The following is a 20,332-nucleotide window of genomic DNA, read 5'->3' as shown; positions in this document are numbered from 1 at the left end:
GGTGTATTTCCAGCCAAGTGCTTTGTGGATAAAACATAGTGTGTCTTACAAGTGAGCATTAGACTCTTATTTATAGAGTTTGGAGATACTCTTTCAATTTCAAATTCCACCAACTATTTTCCTGTTACCAATGTTTAATTGGATGTTTATGGAAATAAAATGAAGATTTGAGAGTTACCTAGGATGTTAAAAACGTTCAAAATTGAAATTGAAAAATAAAATTTGGCTTTTAGCGCCGCAGGCCGTGGCCATGGACATTAACGGTCGCGGCTGCTAGTCCTTGCCTCCCAGGTCGTGACCTGGGCTGTTAACAGCTGCGCCCAGTAGTCGTTTCAGCCTCCCAATTTTTTCAGTTTTTTCTAAAACGTCTCAAACTCTTTCCAACTTGATTTTGTAACCTTCATACACATAATGAGAGTCAAAATCACATCTACAACAACCATATCACATTATGGCTTTGTAAAATTCATTCTCAAATGTCTAACTCTCAATCTACACATTATTGGGTAATATTTGAGAGTTACAAATTTGTAACTTATTTTGTAACTCCAAAATATGCTACATTTAGACACACACACATTCTAATTTTGTAACTCTTAATGTTATGTTGCAAAGTGTGACAAATCACATTTTATCACATTATTTAATCTAACATTATATTATATAAAATAATATCACAATTCTTACATGTTGAACATATAAACATTTTCTTAATTGTAAAAAGAGCCTATACCTAGATAAGGTATCATGGTTGTGACTTGTTGGTGATATTTAACAATAATTCCAACGATAATGCATTTCTTAGTCATAATGTGGCCATATATGTATTTCTTTTATCTTTTTTCCTTTTGAAAAGGGACCATATAGGACTTTTCAAAACGGTGGTTTAACAAATTTCAATGAAATTCATAAAATATCCGCATATAAATATTACCTTTTGCATCCTAGGGTGTCTATCGGGTGTAATATATTTTAATTTTAGTTTAATTTAAATAAAATATGTGGAAAACAATATTAAGTTGGACCAATAGCAAGGTAGAAGGTTGAACTACCTAAAATACTATTTAACATTTTTGTTAATAATATTGCTAGATAAAGTTATTGAAAAGATAGTCCTACATCAGTTATTAAGACATAGAACATACATATGAATTGACCATATATTGTTTGTTGATACACCTCTTGTAAAATATATTTATTATTGCATACCCAAACCTTATAATATATATATATATATATATATATATAAATAAACACAACATAACATAATGAAATACTTAAATGTCTATACTTCTTAAGGATAAACTTCAATGATAGATCTAAGTCCCTGTCCCTCAATTGTAGTTATCTTGTAATGGCTAAATCCAGCAACCAAGAAGAGGTTTTCCCATTCTTTTCTATTACGTTCTCTGCCGGTGACGTTGATCATCATTACCATATCAAAATAGAGTTGAGTTTCAGCTGACTTTGACTCCAACTTTGGGCTCTCATCAATAATCATATCAATCACTATCACTTTCCCTCCTTTGTCTTTGCTCCAAATGGCTTCTCGACAGTTCTTTAATATAATCACAGCCTCTTCATCACTCCAGTCATGCAAAATCCACTAATATATTTATATATATAATGTTAATCTTTTTCCTAGAATATTAAGTAATGCCTCATTTATAATTAAAAGAAAGAGAAAAAAAGTCAATAATTGGGGAAACAAACTTTTAGTGACAAGATACTCAATTAAAACAAATACTATTTCTTCCAAAAACAGTGGCGGGGCACAATTTTTTTCAAATATAAACTTTAATTAAATATTTGTTTGTGTCTCTTCAAATTTTAAGTTATAGAACTCTCAAAATTTTCAAAATTGTATGTAAATTTATTGTCACAATTATTATCATTTTATTTATTAAATTTATGTTGAAAATTATAAAATATATAATAAATTAATTAAAAGTATTTATTTTATAAATATTTATGTTATCTCAAACGTATATTCAAAAATAAAAAACCAATTCAAATTAATAATCGACATCATAAATTTATATTTGCTTTTTTTTTTTTTTTTGGAAAAATACTTATAAACTTATTGGAAAAATAAAGCTATTTAGAATTTTTTTTTTTACTTATGCAACTAGGGACAATCATGAATATCATACACTATTGTACGTGTCATTATTTTCAATTAAATTATCATAATATATTTATGTGAAATCACAATGGGCAGCTGCCCCTGATTTTAAAAAAAATAAAATAAATGTGTATTTCTTTTTTTTTTTTTGGCTTTTTGATAATTTTTTTTTACTCTTTTGCTTTGTTTGAATTTTTTTAATATATATATAAAAAAAATGTGTAAATAATATAAATTCCAATTTTAAGGTTTCTTTTGTTAACTTTAACAAAATATTCTAAATATTAATTAAATATACTTTTAAAATAAATATTTATTATTATATATTAATATAAATTTAAATGATATAAATATTATTATATAACATATGTATAATATATAATCTTAATTTTTTATAAAAATTTACTAGAATAAATATTTAATAATTATATTAATATATATTAACATGTTATAAAATATTATTATTACAATAATATATATATATATAATACATAAAAAATACCTTAAATAGGATAATTTATGATCTAAAATGTTATTATATTACTTTTTTTTTTAAAATCATAAACAATGTTTTGGTTTAATTTTTCTTTTAATATGTTTATGTCATTCTTTTATATATAATATTGTTTATTTATTTAAAATTTATATGACAATCATAAAATTTTAATAAAAATAATTAGTAAATTTTCAAATAAAACTAAACAAATGTGCATTATTGCACGTTGCTTGCACATTGTATGTATATATATACTAGTTAGAAGCAACGTACAATGCATCTTTGCTTAGTTTTAAAGTTGTAAATATTGTTTATAATTTTAATAAAAACGGGTTCACTGTTTTCAAAATATATATATATATATAATATAATGAATTATAGTTCTATAGTATATATAAATATTTATATCAATAATCTCTACATATATGACATCTAAACACAACTTTAACATAGATATGTATTTACATAGCTACATTACATATATATAAAATACAATAATATTTAAAAAGAAAATAATAATAGAAATAAAATAAGAATAGAAAAATTCATAGTGTAGACAGTAGTATATATTCATAAACTATTTTTAGTTTTTAATGTATCTCTGCAATGTCTTTTGATGAGTTTTATGAAGAAAAAGAGCTTTAATCACTTGATAAAAAAACAAATTATCACACAAATTTATAAGATAAAAAATGATATATATATATGTATTTATTATTTTTAAAGAAATATGATTTAATTATTTAAATTATCATAAAATATCTTAATAATATCATATTCTAATTTATTTATTTATTTTTACTTAAGTTTATATTTGTTCTAGTTTTTTAATTTGGCAGTGGCAACAAAAAATTATATATTATATGTTTAATATAATATTAAGTTTAATTAAATTTTATTTAAGTTATAAAATGTACGGTTTTATTATTTTTAAATAATTATCATTGTAAAATATCTCAAAAATATCATATTTTAATTTGTTTAATTATTTATTTAATTAATTTTATTTAAGTTTAAGTCATGTTTAGAATTTAGTGTTAAATATAAGAATATTATGTTAAAGTTAATAGAAAAAAATAAAAAATTGTTAAAACTAAGAATTTTTGTTATCTACACACTTTTTATATAAAAGAGATATATAAATTTAACATTTTTTGTTAGAAACATAATTAATAAATATTACCTTGAGCAAAACAGCATTTGCAGTAGGTACTTTCTTAAACATATCTCCTTCAACAAAGTTCAAGTTGTGTGTTCCCTTCAAATCAGCAACAATATATGGAAGATCAAGCACAGTGCATTTAATGTTAGTGAAGGCATTGGCTATGGCCTTGGCCATAATACCTGCGCCACCTCCCACATCCACCAACGAACTTAACCCTTGAAACACCTCTTTGCCCTCTTCCACAATCACTTTCGACATTAGATGGGAGTCACTGGTCATGGCTTCCGTAAACATGCACTTAGCCATCGGATCATTACCTACGCCATCCCAAAAATTCATCCCATTCACCATCTCAAACGGCGTCGGATCATCATCGCCTTTTTGTAACCAAGTGCTCAAGAAATGCCATGGGGTAAGAAAAAGTGGATTGAGTGGGATGAGACAAAATGGTGTAGCCCTAAAAGGACTATCTTTTAAGAGAAGCCTAGAAGCAAGTGTGAGGGAGTATGTCTCTTCTTCCTTTTTTTCTTCTTGTGGTTGTGTTGAGAAAAAGCCAAAATGAACAAGGATTCGCATAAGGCGATGAATGAAATGAGCTTTTGAAGGGTGGATAGGAAGGGAGGAAATGAGATTGGATAGTGTAATGGGTTGGCCATGGTTGTGGATGATATCTGGGATACCTAAATCAATGGCACATTTTAATGACATGGGCTTTATGAAGCTGAGTGAACAGTTGAATACAAGCTCTTGAGCTTGAAGAAGCTCGCTAGAGCTCACTTCCCCATCACCCAAGATCAAATTCATAGAGCTCAATTTGTTAGTTATAAATTGAGAGAGAGGGCTTTTTTTTTTTTTCCTACACTTGTATGTAAATAATCAAGTCATAGAGCTCAATTTATATAGAAGAAGAACTTGTTACAGGATAAGAGTTCAGGACAAATATATACACCTAATAGATAAAGGTTAGGATTAAAGATTAGATTTATTTCAACTTGGCTTAAATATATAGGTACACAAGCTCACACAAGTTTATATATCAATGAATAAAGGCTTGATATATAAATTTGTGGCTCATAAAAAATAATAAATTGCACAGTACGTATAACAAAGTTAAGTAGTGTGAATTTACGTCTAACAACACTACTGAACCCACATCCATCAAGATCACCAAATTAACAAAGCAAATAATCAAAACAGAAAGTAACTCACAAAAGCACTGAAAACACGAAGCAATTTATACGAGCTAGTTCGATCAATGTGACCTACATCCAAATTGAGCTCTATCTTTCATGAAGAATATTAATTACAATCTCCAAAAATGAGATGCAAAACATGTTAGAAAAAATCAATAGTGAATAGTAATTTTTATTTGTCCCACAATGTTTGTGAATGAAAAATATCCATAGTTAGAAACTATAAATAGACCTTAATGGTCTTAGTTTCTTTTACACCAAAACATATGTTGTTATATATATTTGTCTTCTATTGGAGATTAAGATATATATATTCTCAGTATTGTTTATTCTTTTCTACTCTTTAGAGTTCTTAGATTTGTTCTAGTGTGATAGAGTTCGGGCATATTTGGTTCGGCGAAGTAATTGAGTTACTTGTCGTTGGAGATAGACGTCGAAACCTCATAGAGGCGGCGAATCTGTTTTAAGGAAACTGTGTGTTACACAGGCCTCGGCTTTTAATTTTGTTCTTTATAATTATTGTGTAAATTAATTATAATTGCTATTTATATTATAGTTATATATATTATAAGTTATTTATAATTATAATATTATATTGTTATATATATATTATAAGTTATTTATAATTATAATATTGTTATTTATATTATAGTTATTTATATATTGTTATTTATAATTATAATATTATATTGTTATATATATTATAAGTTATTTATAATTATAATATTATATTGTTATATATATATATTATAAGTTATTTATAATTATAATATTGTTATTTATATTATAGTTATTTATATATTGTTATTTATAATTATAATATTATATTGTTATATATATTATAAGTTATTTATAATTATAATATTATATTGTTATATATATATTATAAGTTATTTATAATTATAATATTGTTATATATATTATAAGTTATTTATATTGTATTATTTATAATTATAATATTTATGTATCTTTAATTTAGTAGATATAAATATTGTATTTATCATATTGCGTTTATTCAAGTATTATATAAGTTATGTTTTTCCTACAATCTTAAAACAGATTTTTGTTTAAATATAATATTTGAATATATCTATTAGTGATATTTCTATATCTATATATTGAAAGATATTGTTATTGCGAAAAGTTCGTTTGAACTTAAATCTCACTAGAGAAGTTCTGGGAACTGAATATTTTCAAAGAAATTAGACTGCTGAGGCAGGGGCTAGACCCTTCTTCTAGTGTTCTTTAGAAATTATCTAGTAGAGATATTTAAGGCTGGATAAATACTTAATAGAAATATTCTACGAGAGGCTAGACCACGAATGGTTGGGTTTTTTACCCTTCCAGGCTAACCTAAGAATTTTCTTTAAGTTTGATCTAATAAATCTATCAGCCATGGTGTCTGAGATAAACCTAGTCAATTCCAACCCAATGGAGTGGTGGATTGATACTGGTGCCACTCGGCATGTATGCTCAAACAAGAGTCTGTTCAAATCTTTTGAACAGGTAGATAATGGCGAGAAGATTTTCATGGGAAATTCTGCCACATCTAAAAATTGCGGGTCAAGGAAGTGTGATCCTAAAAATGACTTCTGGAAATGAGCTGACTCTGAACAACGTACTGTACGTACCAGAGATCCGGAAAAACCTAGTGTCTGGTTCACTGTTGAACAAACACGGATTCCGAATTGTATTTGAGTCAGACAAAGTTGTTCTGTCCAAAAGTGGAATGTTTGTGGGAAGTGGTTATGTAACTGATGGGTTGTTTAAACTCAGTGTAATGGTTGTTAAACCAATTATCAATAAAGTTAATAACTCTTCTACTTACTTGCTTGAGTCTTCCAATGTTTGGCATGGTAGACTAGGACATGTTAATTATGATACTCTACGGAGATTAATTAACTTGAATCACATACCAAAATTCCACATTGATTCAAATCATAAGTGTGAAACCTGTGTTGAGGCAAAACTAACAAGGTCTTCCTTCAAAACGATTGAAAGGAATAATGAACCCCTAAATTTAATCCATAGCGATGTATGTGATTTAAAATTTGTTCAAACAAGGGGAGGCAATAAGTATTTTATTACTTTTGTCGATAATAGCACTAATATTGCTATGTGTATTTGCTAAAAAGCAAAACCGAGGCTATAGAGAAATTTGTTCTCCATAAGACCGAAGTTGAGAATCAACTTAAATTTATGTTAAAGAAACAGATAATGACGATGTCAATTTTTGTCTTTACGTAAATGACATGCTCATTGTTGGAAGCAGTGATAAGATGATCAAATCTATCAAGAGTATGTTGAACTAGAAATTTGACATGAAAGATTTAAAATCTATGAGTGGATATGTGTTCACACTCGGTGGTGCAGTTGTATCATGGAAATCTTCTAAACAAACGGTAATAGCTAGATCCACGATGGAATCTGAGTTTATTGCCTTAGACAAGTGTGGCGAAGAAGCTGAATGGCTTCGTCAATTTTTAGAAGATATTCCAAAATGGCCTAAACCAGTGCCAGCTATTGGCTTACATTGCGATAGTCAATCTGCAATTGGTAGGGCGCATAATAATATGTATAATGGTAAGTCTAGACATATACGTCATAGACACAATACCATTAGACAACTACTCTCAACTGGAGTTATCTCTATTGACTATGTGAAGTCAAAGGATAATATTGCGGATCCGCTAACCAAAGGGTTAAATAGAGAGTTGGTTGAAAAATCATCGAGGGGAATGGGTCTAAAGCCCATGAATGAATAAAGTCAATACAGTAGACACCCCACCTAGTTGACTGGAGATCCCAAGATCTAGGTTCAAAGGGACAACTAAAACTGTAAAGACTATGTTGGATCACTGTGGGGGTTATCCTCATTGTCCATTCCTATGATGAAACAGTGATAACCGTAAGGAAAAGGTTAAGCTATGCTTTTAATGATTTCTTATGCGTCGAAATGTCGAGCAGAGTAAAACGGGTTACTCTTAATTAAGAAAATCACCTATGTGAGAGAGAAGATGGGCCGCTTCTATAGGGATTGAATAAGGGCTCAATTCCTAGAATATCTCTTGCAGAACCAGGGAAATGTTCAGGGCCAAAACGAACATAATATTGAGAACCAATATATGTCAGGAAGATTCCTGTGTGTGGTATATCATCGTTTACACGAACGGCAGAACAGTTCAAAGACATCGCGTCTACTGATCAGCCAGTAAAGTAAATATACTTACACAAGGGAAGGTTCAAAGGGTAACACCTACCTATCCTATGCGGGTTTCTAACGTTGAACTCTACACCTAGCTCTAAACCATCTGTTGGTTTTTCTTGAGTCAGTTTTTTCATTCATGTGGGGGATTGTTAGAAAAAATCAATAGTGAATAGTAATTTTTATTTGTCCCACAATGTTTGTGAATGAAAAATATCCATAGTTAGAAACTATAAATAGACCTTAATGGTCTTAGTTTCTTTTACACCAAAACATATGTTGTTATATATATTTGTCTTCTATTGGAGATTAAGATATATATATTTTCAGTATTGTTTTTTCTTTTCTACTCTTTAGAGTTCTTAGATTTGTTCTAGTGTGATAGAGTTCGGGCATATTTGGTTCGGCGAAGTAATTGAGTTACTTGTCGTTCACCGTTGTATCCTGGGAGATAGACGTCGAAACCTCGTAGAGGCGGCAAATCTGTTTTAAGGAAACTGTGTGTTACACAGGCCTCGGCTTTTAATTTTGTTCTTTATAATTATTGTGTAAATTAATTATAATTGCTATTTATATTATAGTTATTTATATATTGTTATTTATAATTATAATATTATATTGTTATATATATTATAAGTTATTTATAATTATAATATTATATTGTTATATATATATTATAAGTTATTTATAATTATAATATTGTTATTTATATTATAGTTATTTATATATTGTTATTTATAATTATAATATTATATTGCTATATATATTATAAGTTATTTATAATTATAATATTATATTGTTATATATATATATTATAAGTTATTTATAATTATAATATTGTTATTTATATTATAGTTATTTATATATTGTTATTTATAATTATAATATTATATTGTTATATATATATATTATAAGTTATTTATAATTATAATATTGTTATATATATTATAAGTTATTTATATTGTATTATTTATAATTATAATATTTATGTATCTTTAATTTAGTAGATATAAATATTGTATTTATCATATTGCGTTTATTCAAACATTATATAAGTTATGTTTTTCCTACAAAACAACCCTAAAACACGTTTGTGCAAATCAATCAATACTTCTCACAATGATAAAGCTAAGGGGAATGGAGGGCCTATTTTTGATAAAGAAACAATTAAATATATGTGTATAAAAAAATTAATTTATAATTTTTCTAAACACCAAAAACAATTATATATATATATATATATCATCATATAAAAAAATTGATTTAGAATTTTTCTAAACACCAAAAACATAAATGTCCCCAACATTAGAGGCTAAACTGGCTATTATAGAATTTTCCTAAAAAATTATAATATTTTTTTCTTAGATGATTGTATTATATTATTTCAAATCTTCAACAGTATATTAAAAAAAAGACTACAATTTCACTAGCTTCTATATTGTTTATATGAGAAAAATGAGTGATCAAACTTGGAACAAAATTATAAGAATTACAATGTATCGAAAAAATAACATTAGGAAAAAAACTACAAAGTTGAGCGGAATTAAGGATAAAAAGCACTGTTTTAAATCCATTTCAACCTAATTTATAAAAAGGCAGTCTTATATATAGTCTTTATAGTAGGGTACACAAAATTTACACTCAATTGTCTTAACTACATGGGATATCAAATGTGTATTTATATAAAAAAAATCATAAATATTCTTAATTTTTATTTTTCATTTTCAAATTAAATTATATTTCTAAATATATATATTATATGCAATTGATAATTATGTGATTATTATAAAATCTAAAATTTTGGATAGTAAAATTGAGAGAGCGATATATTAGATATATTTATACAACATCTTATCAATAATTTTGCATACAACTTATAACACTATAAACAATTAAATAATATAAAAAACATACTTGATTCAGCTATATAGAGAAAACGTGAATTGTTAGTGCAATACTAACCAACTAAGTCTTCCTCCCTAGGACTTCTATTTCTGAAGCAGCTTATCAAACTACAGAATAGCGATAAGACTATTCATATATATAGAGTTAGGGAGGGACTTAGCTTATATTAACCTAGTTGGACTGGAACTACTCATCAAAGACTTCAGTTAACTATAAAATCCACACTTCTATCTTAACTAGACTAATATAGATACTAAGCTCATAAACAAGAGATCAGTAAAATTAAATAGGCTAGATCAGTAAATAATTATTTATCCACCCATATTTTATAAAACATGAAAATAATTAATGTATGCTGAAATAAAAGTCCAACATAATAATTATTTATTTATTAATTTTGGTCTAAATCATCATCAGTCAGAACCTTCAACATGTTGATATATGGGAGGAAAATTTAGAAATAGTGGTAATAAAATGTTATTATATTTTAATCTCTGATTTAATTTTTGAAATAATATCTCTTATTCTCTTGCCAATCTATTATGTTAAATAAATTACTTCAAAAATTCTTTTTGATTTACAATTTCTTTAAAATGTTAAAAGAGATAATAAAATAAATAAATTTAAATATACAGTAATGACGATTTAGACCACATACGTTGTGATTATGTTAATCTATGTGACCAATTTGGAACAATTTTAGATTTTTTGGCATCGTTTGATAAAAAAAAAATTTGCTTTTTTTTATAGCTAATGGCATAATATAAGAAAAAAATTTGACTTATTTTTTAATTTGGATAATTATTATATATTGATTTTTTATTTTCAAATTATTTGGATGTTAAAGAAAAAAAAAAAGATATAAGTAAATTATGATTAATTAAATGTTTCTAATTTAAAAAAAAAATTCAAAAGTTTTTTTTAGAAACTAAAGGACTCTACTTTCTTCAAAAAGATGTTTTGAATTAAAAAATAACTTTATTTTTTTATCCAAACACCTATAAAATAACTTTTTTAATCATAAAAGCTAAAAGACATCTTAAATAAGCTTAGCCAAATACTTATTGTTCATCACAAAAATAAATGGACCTAATTTTGAATAGAGAAGCTGAATTGGATTCACATGTGTCTATATAATTTAAAGAAGATGAATAAAATGAGGACCTAACTAATATAGGAACCTCAATATTTATCCAAAAAGAAATTATCTACTAGCACATCATTTAATTAGATATGTTCCAGCAAAAAAAAAAACCATTTAATTAGATATAAAGAAATATATTTTTACCACAAAAAGAAAAAAAAAACCCTCTGTGACTCGTGATGTGAAGCTGATTTGGTTTTTTGTTTTTGGATAGATTTGTATAGTAAAATCAGTGTATAAAAATTATTTTGAGACCAGACTAATTATATTTAAATTGAGAAAATATAAAAAGATTTTTAACACTTAAATTATCAATTTTAATAATAATAACAATAAAATTTCGCTAATAACAATTACATATTTAAAAATATTCAAATAATTCAAATATGGAATAAATCTTTGATTTTTTATTTTGAGTACAAATAAATCACATAAAATATATATTTATTTGATTATATATATAATTATTATTATATAGAGATATATTTTTTTTAATGTGAGACTTAAAAAAATATATAACTAATTATATTTTAGAAATTATTTTTATTTATAACAAACTAAATTTTTATATAAATTATTCTTATATGTATGTTTTACTGTATATTCAGCTCAAAATATCACTTCCCACTACAAGTTGAAGAAAGATGAATAGTGAATATTGTTTAACCACAGTACTATAAGGAAAGGAAAGAGACTTGCTAAAGGCTGCCAATGCTATCCTGAGTTGTTGTATTCTATTACTGTAGTACTGCTATTAGTGTAATTTGAGAGTTGGACACCATTGGTACTGATAGGAATTCTGATTGATAAGGAAAAGATAATGTTGTGCCCATTTGACTTTTCAAACCTGTCGGCTCAAAAAATTTAAATGAAATTAATGATAAATTCACTTACAAAAGGTTACCATATGTGAAGTGAAGTGATGAAGCCATGTGTCCCCAGTTGGCTAATTATTTCTTCTGATGAGATTCGTGTCCCATTGCCCTATTCTCTTGAGTGTCCTACATTTGTCGACGCTCCAAATTATTTAAGATGTGTTTGAAAACTACATTGTATTTGGAATTGAGAGGTACGTAGCATATTTATTTAACCATATAATTACTTAGTGGTTATATAATTGAAGGTAATTAAAGTGTTACAATTATATTCTTTAATTCTCATAATAATATTATGAGAATTGAGTATAATTATACTATGTAATTACTAAAATAATACCAATTTTAAGTAGTTATTAAAGATATTTGCAACTAAAATATCTAAGTTATTACAAATAAAACACTTTAAAACCAAAGGCTATTTCTTTTACAATAAAATACATTCCATCAACAATTTGTTACAACTTAGGTACTCGAGGTTAGAATTTTTATTAATTGCTGATATGGTAGTAGTTGAACTAATTTTTTTATTAAAAATTATTTAAATCCAATTCAAAATTTAAAAAAATGAAAAAATTGTTCAAAATTCAATTTCAAAATAAATCTGGTTTAAAATTAAATAATGAAAAAATATCACACAACCTTAACTCTAAAATTTCCTAAATCTCTCATCTTCTATTTTTCTACCTTCTCCTCTTTCTATTTTCATTCATACTACGAAACTGAGTGGAAGTGGTTGTACATTGGGGCTGAGGCGAAGACGAGGCCAAAGACTTTGGGGCGGCATGAGGGTGCATCAGGGTGGATGTGACACTACAAAAAATGAGACTTTTTCCGGCGCATTTTTGCGACAGCAAAAGTCACGTTTTGCGCCGGGAAAGCCTGTCGATGAATTCTCTAATTGCTTCAACACATCATCACCAGAGTAATCTTTCGGAGGTGGCCTAAGTTCTTTGTTACCGTCGAATAGTGCTCATTTACTCCTCCATTCATGATCCATATCAAGAAACCTTCTATGGGCCAATGTATGCAATTTTACTTCTAATCCCTACAAAGGGAGCTTCTTCATTACATGTGGGGCACGCCTTGTACCCTTTTGTGCTCCACCCAGACATCATAGCATAAGTTGGGTAGTCGTTAATGGTCCACAAGATTGATGCATGCATATTGAATAAGGTACTATTGTATGCATCTCGTGTTTCGATACCATTCACTCATAACTCCTTCAACTCGTCAAGCAAATGTCTCATATAGACATCAATATCTTTTCCAGGTGAAGAAGGACCTGGAATTAGAATATACAACATTAATGATTGTGGTTTCATGCACTTCCACGGCTGCAAGTTGTATGGGACAAGTATCACAGGCCACATGTTGTAAGAGTTGCTCATGTTCCCAAAAGGATTGAAACCATCTATAGCCAACCCAAGTCAAACATTTCGAGGTCCGGCTGCGAAAGATGGGTGCAACTCATCAAGGTGCTTCCACGCCTTACTGTCAGCGGGGTGCCTCATCATACCATCTTCCTTTGGCCTTTTAGAATAGTGACATCTCATATCCTCTGTAGTATATCTCGAACTGTACAACTTTTCAATCTCGGTGTCAACGGAAAGTATCGCATTACCTTATAAGCCACTTTCTTCTCGTTCTCATGATTATCTTGCCAGCGACACTCACCACATACTGGACAGAATTCCAAATTCGCATTCTCCTTCCAAAACAGTGCACAGTCATGCTTGCAAGCATCGATGGACTCATATCCCAATCTAATACTTCGCAACTTTTCCTTCGCCTCATTGTTAGACTTAGGTAAAATTGTTCCGCCAGACATATCATCAACTAACAATTCCTGCAAACCATCAAAGTAATGGTTGTTGCACTTGTTAATAACTTTCAGATGCATCAACTTCACCAAGAAGTTCAACACGGAATACTTTCTGCAACCTGGGTATAGTTCACTTAACATCTCCTTGAATAAATTGTCATGCTTGTCACGATATTGAACATCATCTTGGGAAGGTTCATTATAGTTTGCAGCAGGAGCGTCATCTTTAGCGTAAACATCCTCCAGGATATCTGCTATCTCATCTCTATCCTGATCTCGTACCACATCTGGTGGCGGCTGTAACGCCCCAACTCCAGGGACCGTTACGGTGTGCCTTGTAAACAGTGCTAAACTCGCTAATCGAGTCATTTGGCCAAAATTGTGAACTAAGTATGATTAGCGGTTTAGGGATTAAAAACTTTGGCTAGGATGTAACGTTTCACTAGAACGTTTAATATATACAGTGGGATCCCAAAAATATAATTTCAGAGTCTATTACAGAAAATATTTACAACAGGCCGTTCTAAGCGGCAAAACAGGGTATAACCCTAGTTCCACTTTAAACCTCGGCCGTGTTGGACGAGCAACTGCATATGTACACATCATCACCTAAGCTCTCCAACTCAAGGATGGTCCAGCTTCCTCTTGCCTTTACCTGCACCACATAGCACCCGTGAGCCGAAGCCCAGCAAGAAAACACAATATAACATGATATAATATCAACGATAACCATAATAGCCATTCGGAACCAACGGTCCATAACAGATAGGTGACAATAGCCAAAAGTCACAAAAGTGGGTACAACACTCTCTCCAGCCATGTGACGATAGGGTCACCAGGGCTTAATTGATAGGTGGTTCCTTCATAAGCTTGATCAGGATAGGTGCATGGTGATAGGTCACCAACTTAACCATCCTCCCGACTCTAGAGTCGTAACTAAGGACAGCGTCCCCCAGCCATGTGACGATAGGGTCACCAGGGCCATGATCATCTGGTCTTAGACCAGGCAAACGCTTATAAGTTCTTCGACCTTAGGGTCGGTTCGGCATTAATGCCATAGAGCCATTCAATGCATAATTCTCGACTTTAGAGTCGGTCCCAGACTAGTCAGTGCCATACACAAGTAAGTCATGCCACCAATCATATATCACATGTTCAATACTCATAAACAAGGTGTTCAACATGCTTACTTAACATATACTAGTACAATTAGGACCATGCACAACCACAGAGGCTCAAGCTATGAACAATATCATACCCAGTATACAAAGCATGTCCTAATCACATGTTTCTTATGCATCATATGCAATATATCCAGCAATCCAACATGCACCAATAACAGCCATGCATGTCACGTTTAATAATCAACCAACATGCATCAACAATAGCCATGCATGTCATACTTAATAATCAACCAACATGCATCAAGAATAATCATGCATGTCACACATAATAATCAACCGACATGCATCAAGAATAACCATGCATGTCATACATATACACAGGGTGCAGTTTTCTTACCTCAGATTCGAGCTAGAATGATTTAAAGAACAACCCTTGAGAACGATCAACCTTTAGTCCTTTAGCGGTCACCTAGTCATAACAAAAAATAAGATACCATCAATAAAAATGGTCAACATAAGTTCCCAAACCAATATCCAGCCTCCGGGACATCAATCCCCACTTAACCGAGTACTAGGTACAACCTCGAGGCCTAAGGCTTGAATCCCCAAGCTTAAAACACCATTTTGGGCTAAAATGACCTTAAGGGCCGCGGCCCTCCCCAGCTGCGCCGCGGTGCGCCCTCCAGACAGAGAGGGCCTTCCCTGCCTAACACCAAGGGCCGCGGCGCACCACAGCCGCGCCGCGGCGCTCAGCCCAGACCAGCAAAAAGACAGCTCGCACCTGAAATCTTTCCCCTACGTTTTCCCTTGAAACCAGCCCTTCAAACCTGTCCCAAACCTCAACCTAACACCCAATTTAACCACTAAACATTATCAACAACTCACCCACATCAAAACCCAAAGAAAACATCACCCAAACTTCTATTAATCCAAACTTTCCATCATTAAATCATCAACTAAAACTCAACTCAAAAACAGAGTACACCATAAAATACATGACTGGAACTCACCTCAAACACGATTTTGAATCCCCTTTAATGTCTGAATCAAGTTCCCTAGCTTCCCCCTTTGACCTCCTAGCTTAACACCTCAAGATGGCTCTCAAAATTTGGAAAGAAAGATGAAGGAAAGCTTGTACGGGAGGGAAAGGAAGAAGGGATGAGGATGGCTCTGTTTTATTCTGTTTTCCACAACCTTCTAAATACCCAAAGCTGATATAAATCCTTAAGGTCAAAAGACCATAATGCCCTTAAGCCAAATAAATCCCTCTAAAGGCTTCCGAGGGTAAAACCGTCCTTTCCTGCCTATCTCATTAATTACAATTAGCGCTCTCCAATTCCTGCTATTCTCAATATTCCCAAATACCAATAAAATCATATCCCATTACCCTTTAATTCTCGGTAATGCTCTAATCATTAAATTCACCCCGAGACTCACCCCGAGCCCCGAACTTAAACCCGTTATGACTAGACCAAATACTTACATCTCATGATCGTCTCATGTCAAAAAGCTCGAACCAATCCACCTTATAATGTGGCTATATTAATTAATCACAACCATGCACCCAAAATACACATTTATGCCCACAGCGGCCAAATTACCAAAATACCCTCATAATTAACATATGACCCATATGCATGCATTCACCATCATATAATAATATAATTCACGTAAACATACATAAAATCATTAAATACTATAACAAATCAATTATGGCCCTCCCGACCTCCTAATCAATGTCCTAAATCTTATTAGGAAATTTGGGGCATTACAACTAACCCCTCCTTACAGAAATTTCGTCCTCGAAATTTACTCAACAGCTCGGAACCGAAATTCCACTCACTTGACATAAATTTCCTTAAGTCATTCCTTGACTTCAGTATTTCGATAGCCTTACCTTAACCCAAGGTACATTCTGCTCAATAGAACCTCATTACTTATGTCACAATCTGAACTGGCTATTCCTTACCGGAATACTTAACCTAACCTTCAGATTCTCATAATTCAATTTATAAATTCTTTTAACCCATGTTCACTGCATGGAAGTACATAACTCATTGTATACAACTGCCAGTGCCAAAAGTAAACTGAATCAGGGTTACCCTATCCAGGCCTAATCAGGATTCAACTGCTGAAATGGTCTAGGGCTTAACTTGTCTTAATTCCTCACCCTTCTCCCACGGTGATACTTTAGAGAAAATACATTCTCCTACTTGGAATTCCACATTCCTACTTTCCAGTTCAATAATACTTTTCCATCTATTCTAAGAAATGAGCAACCAAAATTCAAGCTCCAGCCATCTCATAACTCCCCTGATCCACCTCAGGATCCAGACATATATATATATATTTCCTCACTCATCTTATAAGATGTTCCTCCAATAATAATTGGATAACCCTCTCTCTCTGATTTACCATCAGTCTGAGAGTAATAAACTATACTGAGTTCCATTTATATACTTATCGCCTTCCTAACCCTTCCAAAACCTGGAAGTCACAATAAAGTCTTCATTTGATAAGATAGACCTTGAGTTCACGAAGGCTCTCTATCCTTCTCACAAGGAGACTCAAATATTGATCAACCGTACTATTCACCTATCCTTACTGATGAAATAAACTCACCTGGACTACCAGTCCACAATGACTTAATGCCAATTCATACCAATCCATCAACCTGGAAATCCCACCGCGAAACTCATCACGATGCTCTCTTATTCCTACTACGAAATACCCAAAGGCTGTAATGGCCTTGTTGTTTCCTGATATACTGTTTCAACCCTGTTAACAGGTTAGAAACTTTACACATGCCTCAATATATGCCCCTTCATCTTAGGCCGTCACTATAAAATTTCCATATCATGTTACCCTTTCACGATGCCTGAATGAAACTAATAAAAGAATAGCATGAGATTCATCCAGAATCTCTCAGTTAATCTCAATGTCCATCGGATCCCAAGTCCGATCTCTATATCACCATAAATTCATGTTTTTCACTATACAACCTTTAGCTAATCCAGCTAAAGCTTTCCATTCAATCTTGCCCGTCTGTGGCTCACTTAACCATCTTTCCTTTTATCTTTCTTGAGATAATGATCTCAAACGATAAACTGGCCACTTGGCCCACCAGAAACTCTACCCAGTCCTGGTTAGATTCTTTAATCAACATGTTGCATAGGCAATCACTTTTCTCCATCACTAAGATGCCATAACAACCCACTAACTGATCCTGGTCTATAAAGACCCAGCACTTTCTCCCCAAGGCACCTGAAATATCTTTACTATCCATGGACACTCCTGTCCCCAAGGCACTCTTCACTCTTGGCAATTCTCCGCAAAGAAAATACCACTATACCATCGTCCAAGACAATCATAAATCCCATTCAAGTCTACCCTTGAATGCACTATTCATCTGATTCACAAACACTTAGCATCAAACCAATTCTCAAGATATGCTCAGCACTCGCAGTGCTCTAATCTGATACCAGCACAATCTTTTACATAATTTTCTTCTCTCTGGTCTCTAACTAGTCTTAACCAGATCCAAGATCCACCTTAAAGGATTCCATCTTACCCAGCAACTAATTCTTTAATTCTTATAACCCCACTGAGCCACTCGAAACAGTGTTTACATCTAATTCCATCTCTGGTACTAAACCAATCACCATTCTAATCTTCTTTTAATAAAAAGAAGGCCTGGAAGACCACCTGGAAACACATTTAAAAACCCACAGACTAATCCAGTCTGTCCTTATCTCACTAACACAATCTAAGTAGTATCCACCACACTGGCTAAGAGTTCCATGCACCTCCCTGCACAAACTTCAGCTCTCACATCCGGTATCATAAACATATCAAATCCATGCACAGTGCCAATTGTCACAAGACTTTCCGCTCACAAGCTCAAGAATTACTACACTTTCCTTGCCATTCAAGACTACTCTTTAATTACTTAACCAATCCAAACCCTGGATCAAACCAAAGCCTGTCATAACCAGCTTTATCATAATCCCTGATGTGTCCTTGCCATAACTCAACTTATCTCTTAGGTTGCCAATACCGTATTACATTTCCCATCTCAACATAACCATGTGATCTATATATACCATCAATATACCTGATAAGCGTGCAAAATATACGCTTATTTATAACATTTTCAGATTGATTTGGTTGTTTTTCTCAAGAGAAAGTTTCTATTTAATATGTTTGGTGAACTTGTGCAGTGTGTCGTAATAATTCTGATTTGTTCGAGAATGTTGATAAATATTTGTTTGAGTAGTCAGAATTGGTGAACATTTGGGAAATTCGGTACAGGCGATATATCGCCTGCCTTGGGCGATATATCGGCACAAGGAGCAGTTTCAATTTTTGGCTTAGCAGAAACGACATCAGAAACTTGCGTTTTTATCGAGCACATTCAACAGGCGATATATCGCAGTGCCTTGGGCGATATATCGGCACAAGGGCATTTTTGGAAATTATTATGGAAATTCGTAGGTTTTTGGATTTTTGTAAAAAGAATAAAAAGAAGATCAAAAGGGACAGAAAAGGGGAAGCATTCTGACGGCAGAGGACAAGAAACAGAGAAGAATCCACGTTTATTTTGTTTGTGTTTATTTATGCTTTTGAATTTTAGATTGTGTGATGAAGTTTAATATTATGAACTAAATTCATATTTAGAGTATTTTAATGTAGTCACTGGATATTCTATTCGTCTTTAATGCAATTTCTATGAATCTTTGAATTTATGGTTATCTATTGTTCTTATGTTTAATGCTTGTAATTGATTGGCCATCTGTTGCATGATTATTGGTTTTAATTCAATATCTGAAAAGTGAGAATTGGAATAGCTTTAGACAATAGACATAGATTTCAATTTAGAACGAAAGTATCAAATTGGTTTGTGTAGCAATTAGGTTTTTGTTCTTAATGCGGTTTATGTGTAGAATTTATCACAGACATGTAGAAAATTCACAGGTAAACTGAATATTTTATATCTTGAGAAAGAATAGAATTGTCAATAGTAAACTTGCTATAACCATAGATCAAAGAAACATATTAGTTGTATTATTGATTGAATAGAATTGAAGGTTGATGAAATTAGAATACTCTAATATTTCGCTTATATTAAATTTCGTTAATTAAATCTTGCTTTGCTAGTTTATTGTTCATTGTTAATTGTCACTAAATTTTCATTAGTCAAATAGAAATAAAAGTTTGCTATTGGTAATTATTAGATCAATTCCCTGACGGAACGATACTATATTTCCACTACTAT

The 20,332-nt window shown here is 31.1% G+C and overlaps 1 protein-coding gene and 1 long non-coding RNA gene across 2 annotated transcripts; both read right to left on the bottom strand.

Moving 5' to 3' along the window:
- Positions 1-1,081: 1,081 nt before the first annotated feature.
- LOC133817415 (trans-resveratrol di-O-methyltransferase-like) lies at positions 1,082-4,773 on the bottom strand. Its single transcript, XM_062249925.1, has 2 exons — positions 3,805-4,773; positions 1,082-1,606 (listed from the first exon to the last, which is right to left on the bottom strand). The coding sequence occupies exons 1-2, from the start codon at positions 4,588-4,590 to the stop codon at positions 1,295-1,297; spliced, it is 1,098 nt and encodes a 365-aa protein (XP_062105909.1). The 5' UTR covers positions 4,591-4,773; the 3' UTR covers positions 1,082-1,294.
- Positions 4,774-14,572: 9,799 nt separating this feature from the next.
- Positions 14,573-16,139, bottom strand: LOC133815882 (uncharacterized). The gene is made up of 3 exons (XR_009884879.1): positions 16,068-16,139; positions 15,455-15,526; positions 14,573-14,588 (listed from the first exon to the last, which is right to left on the bottom strand). It is a non-coding gene; the product is annotated as an uncharacterized LOC133815882 (long non-coding RNA).
- Between the last annotated feature and the right edge of the window lie 4,193 nt (positions 16,140-20,332).

This window comes from Humulus lupulus, chromosome 2, assembly GCF_963169125.1.
Source record: "Humulus lupulus chromosome 2, drHumLupu1.1, whole genome shotgun sequence".
NCBI lineage: Eukaryota > Viridiplantae > Streptophyta > Magnoliopsida > Rosales > Cannabaceae > Humulus > Humulus lupulus.
Note: the sequence above shows the minus strand (reverse complement) of the source record. Positions and strands in the feature narration are given on the sequence as shown.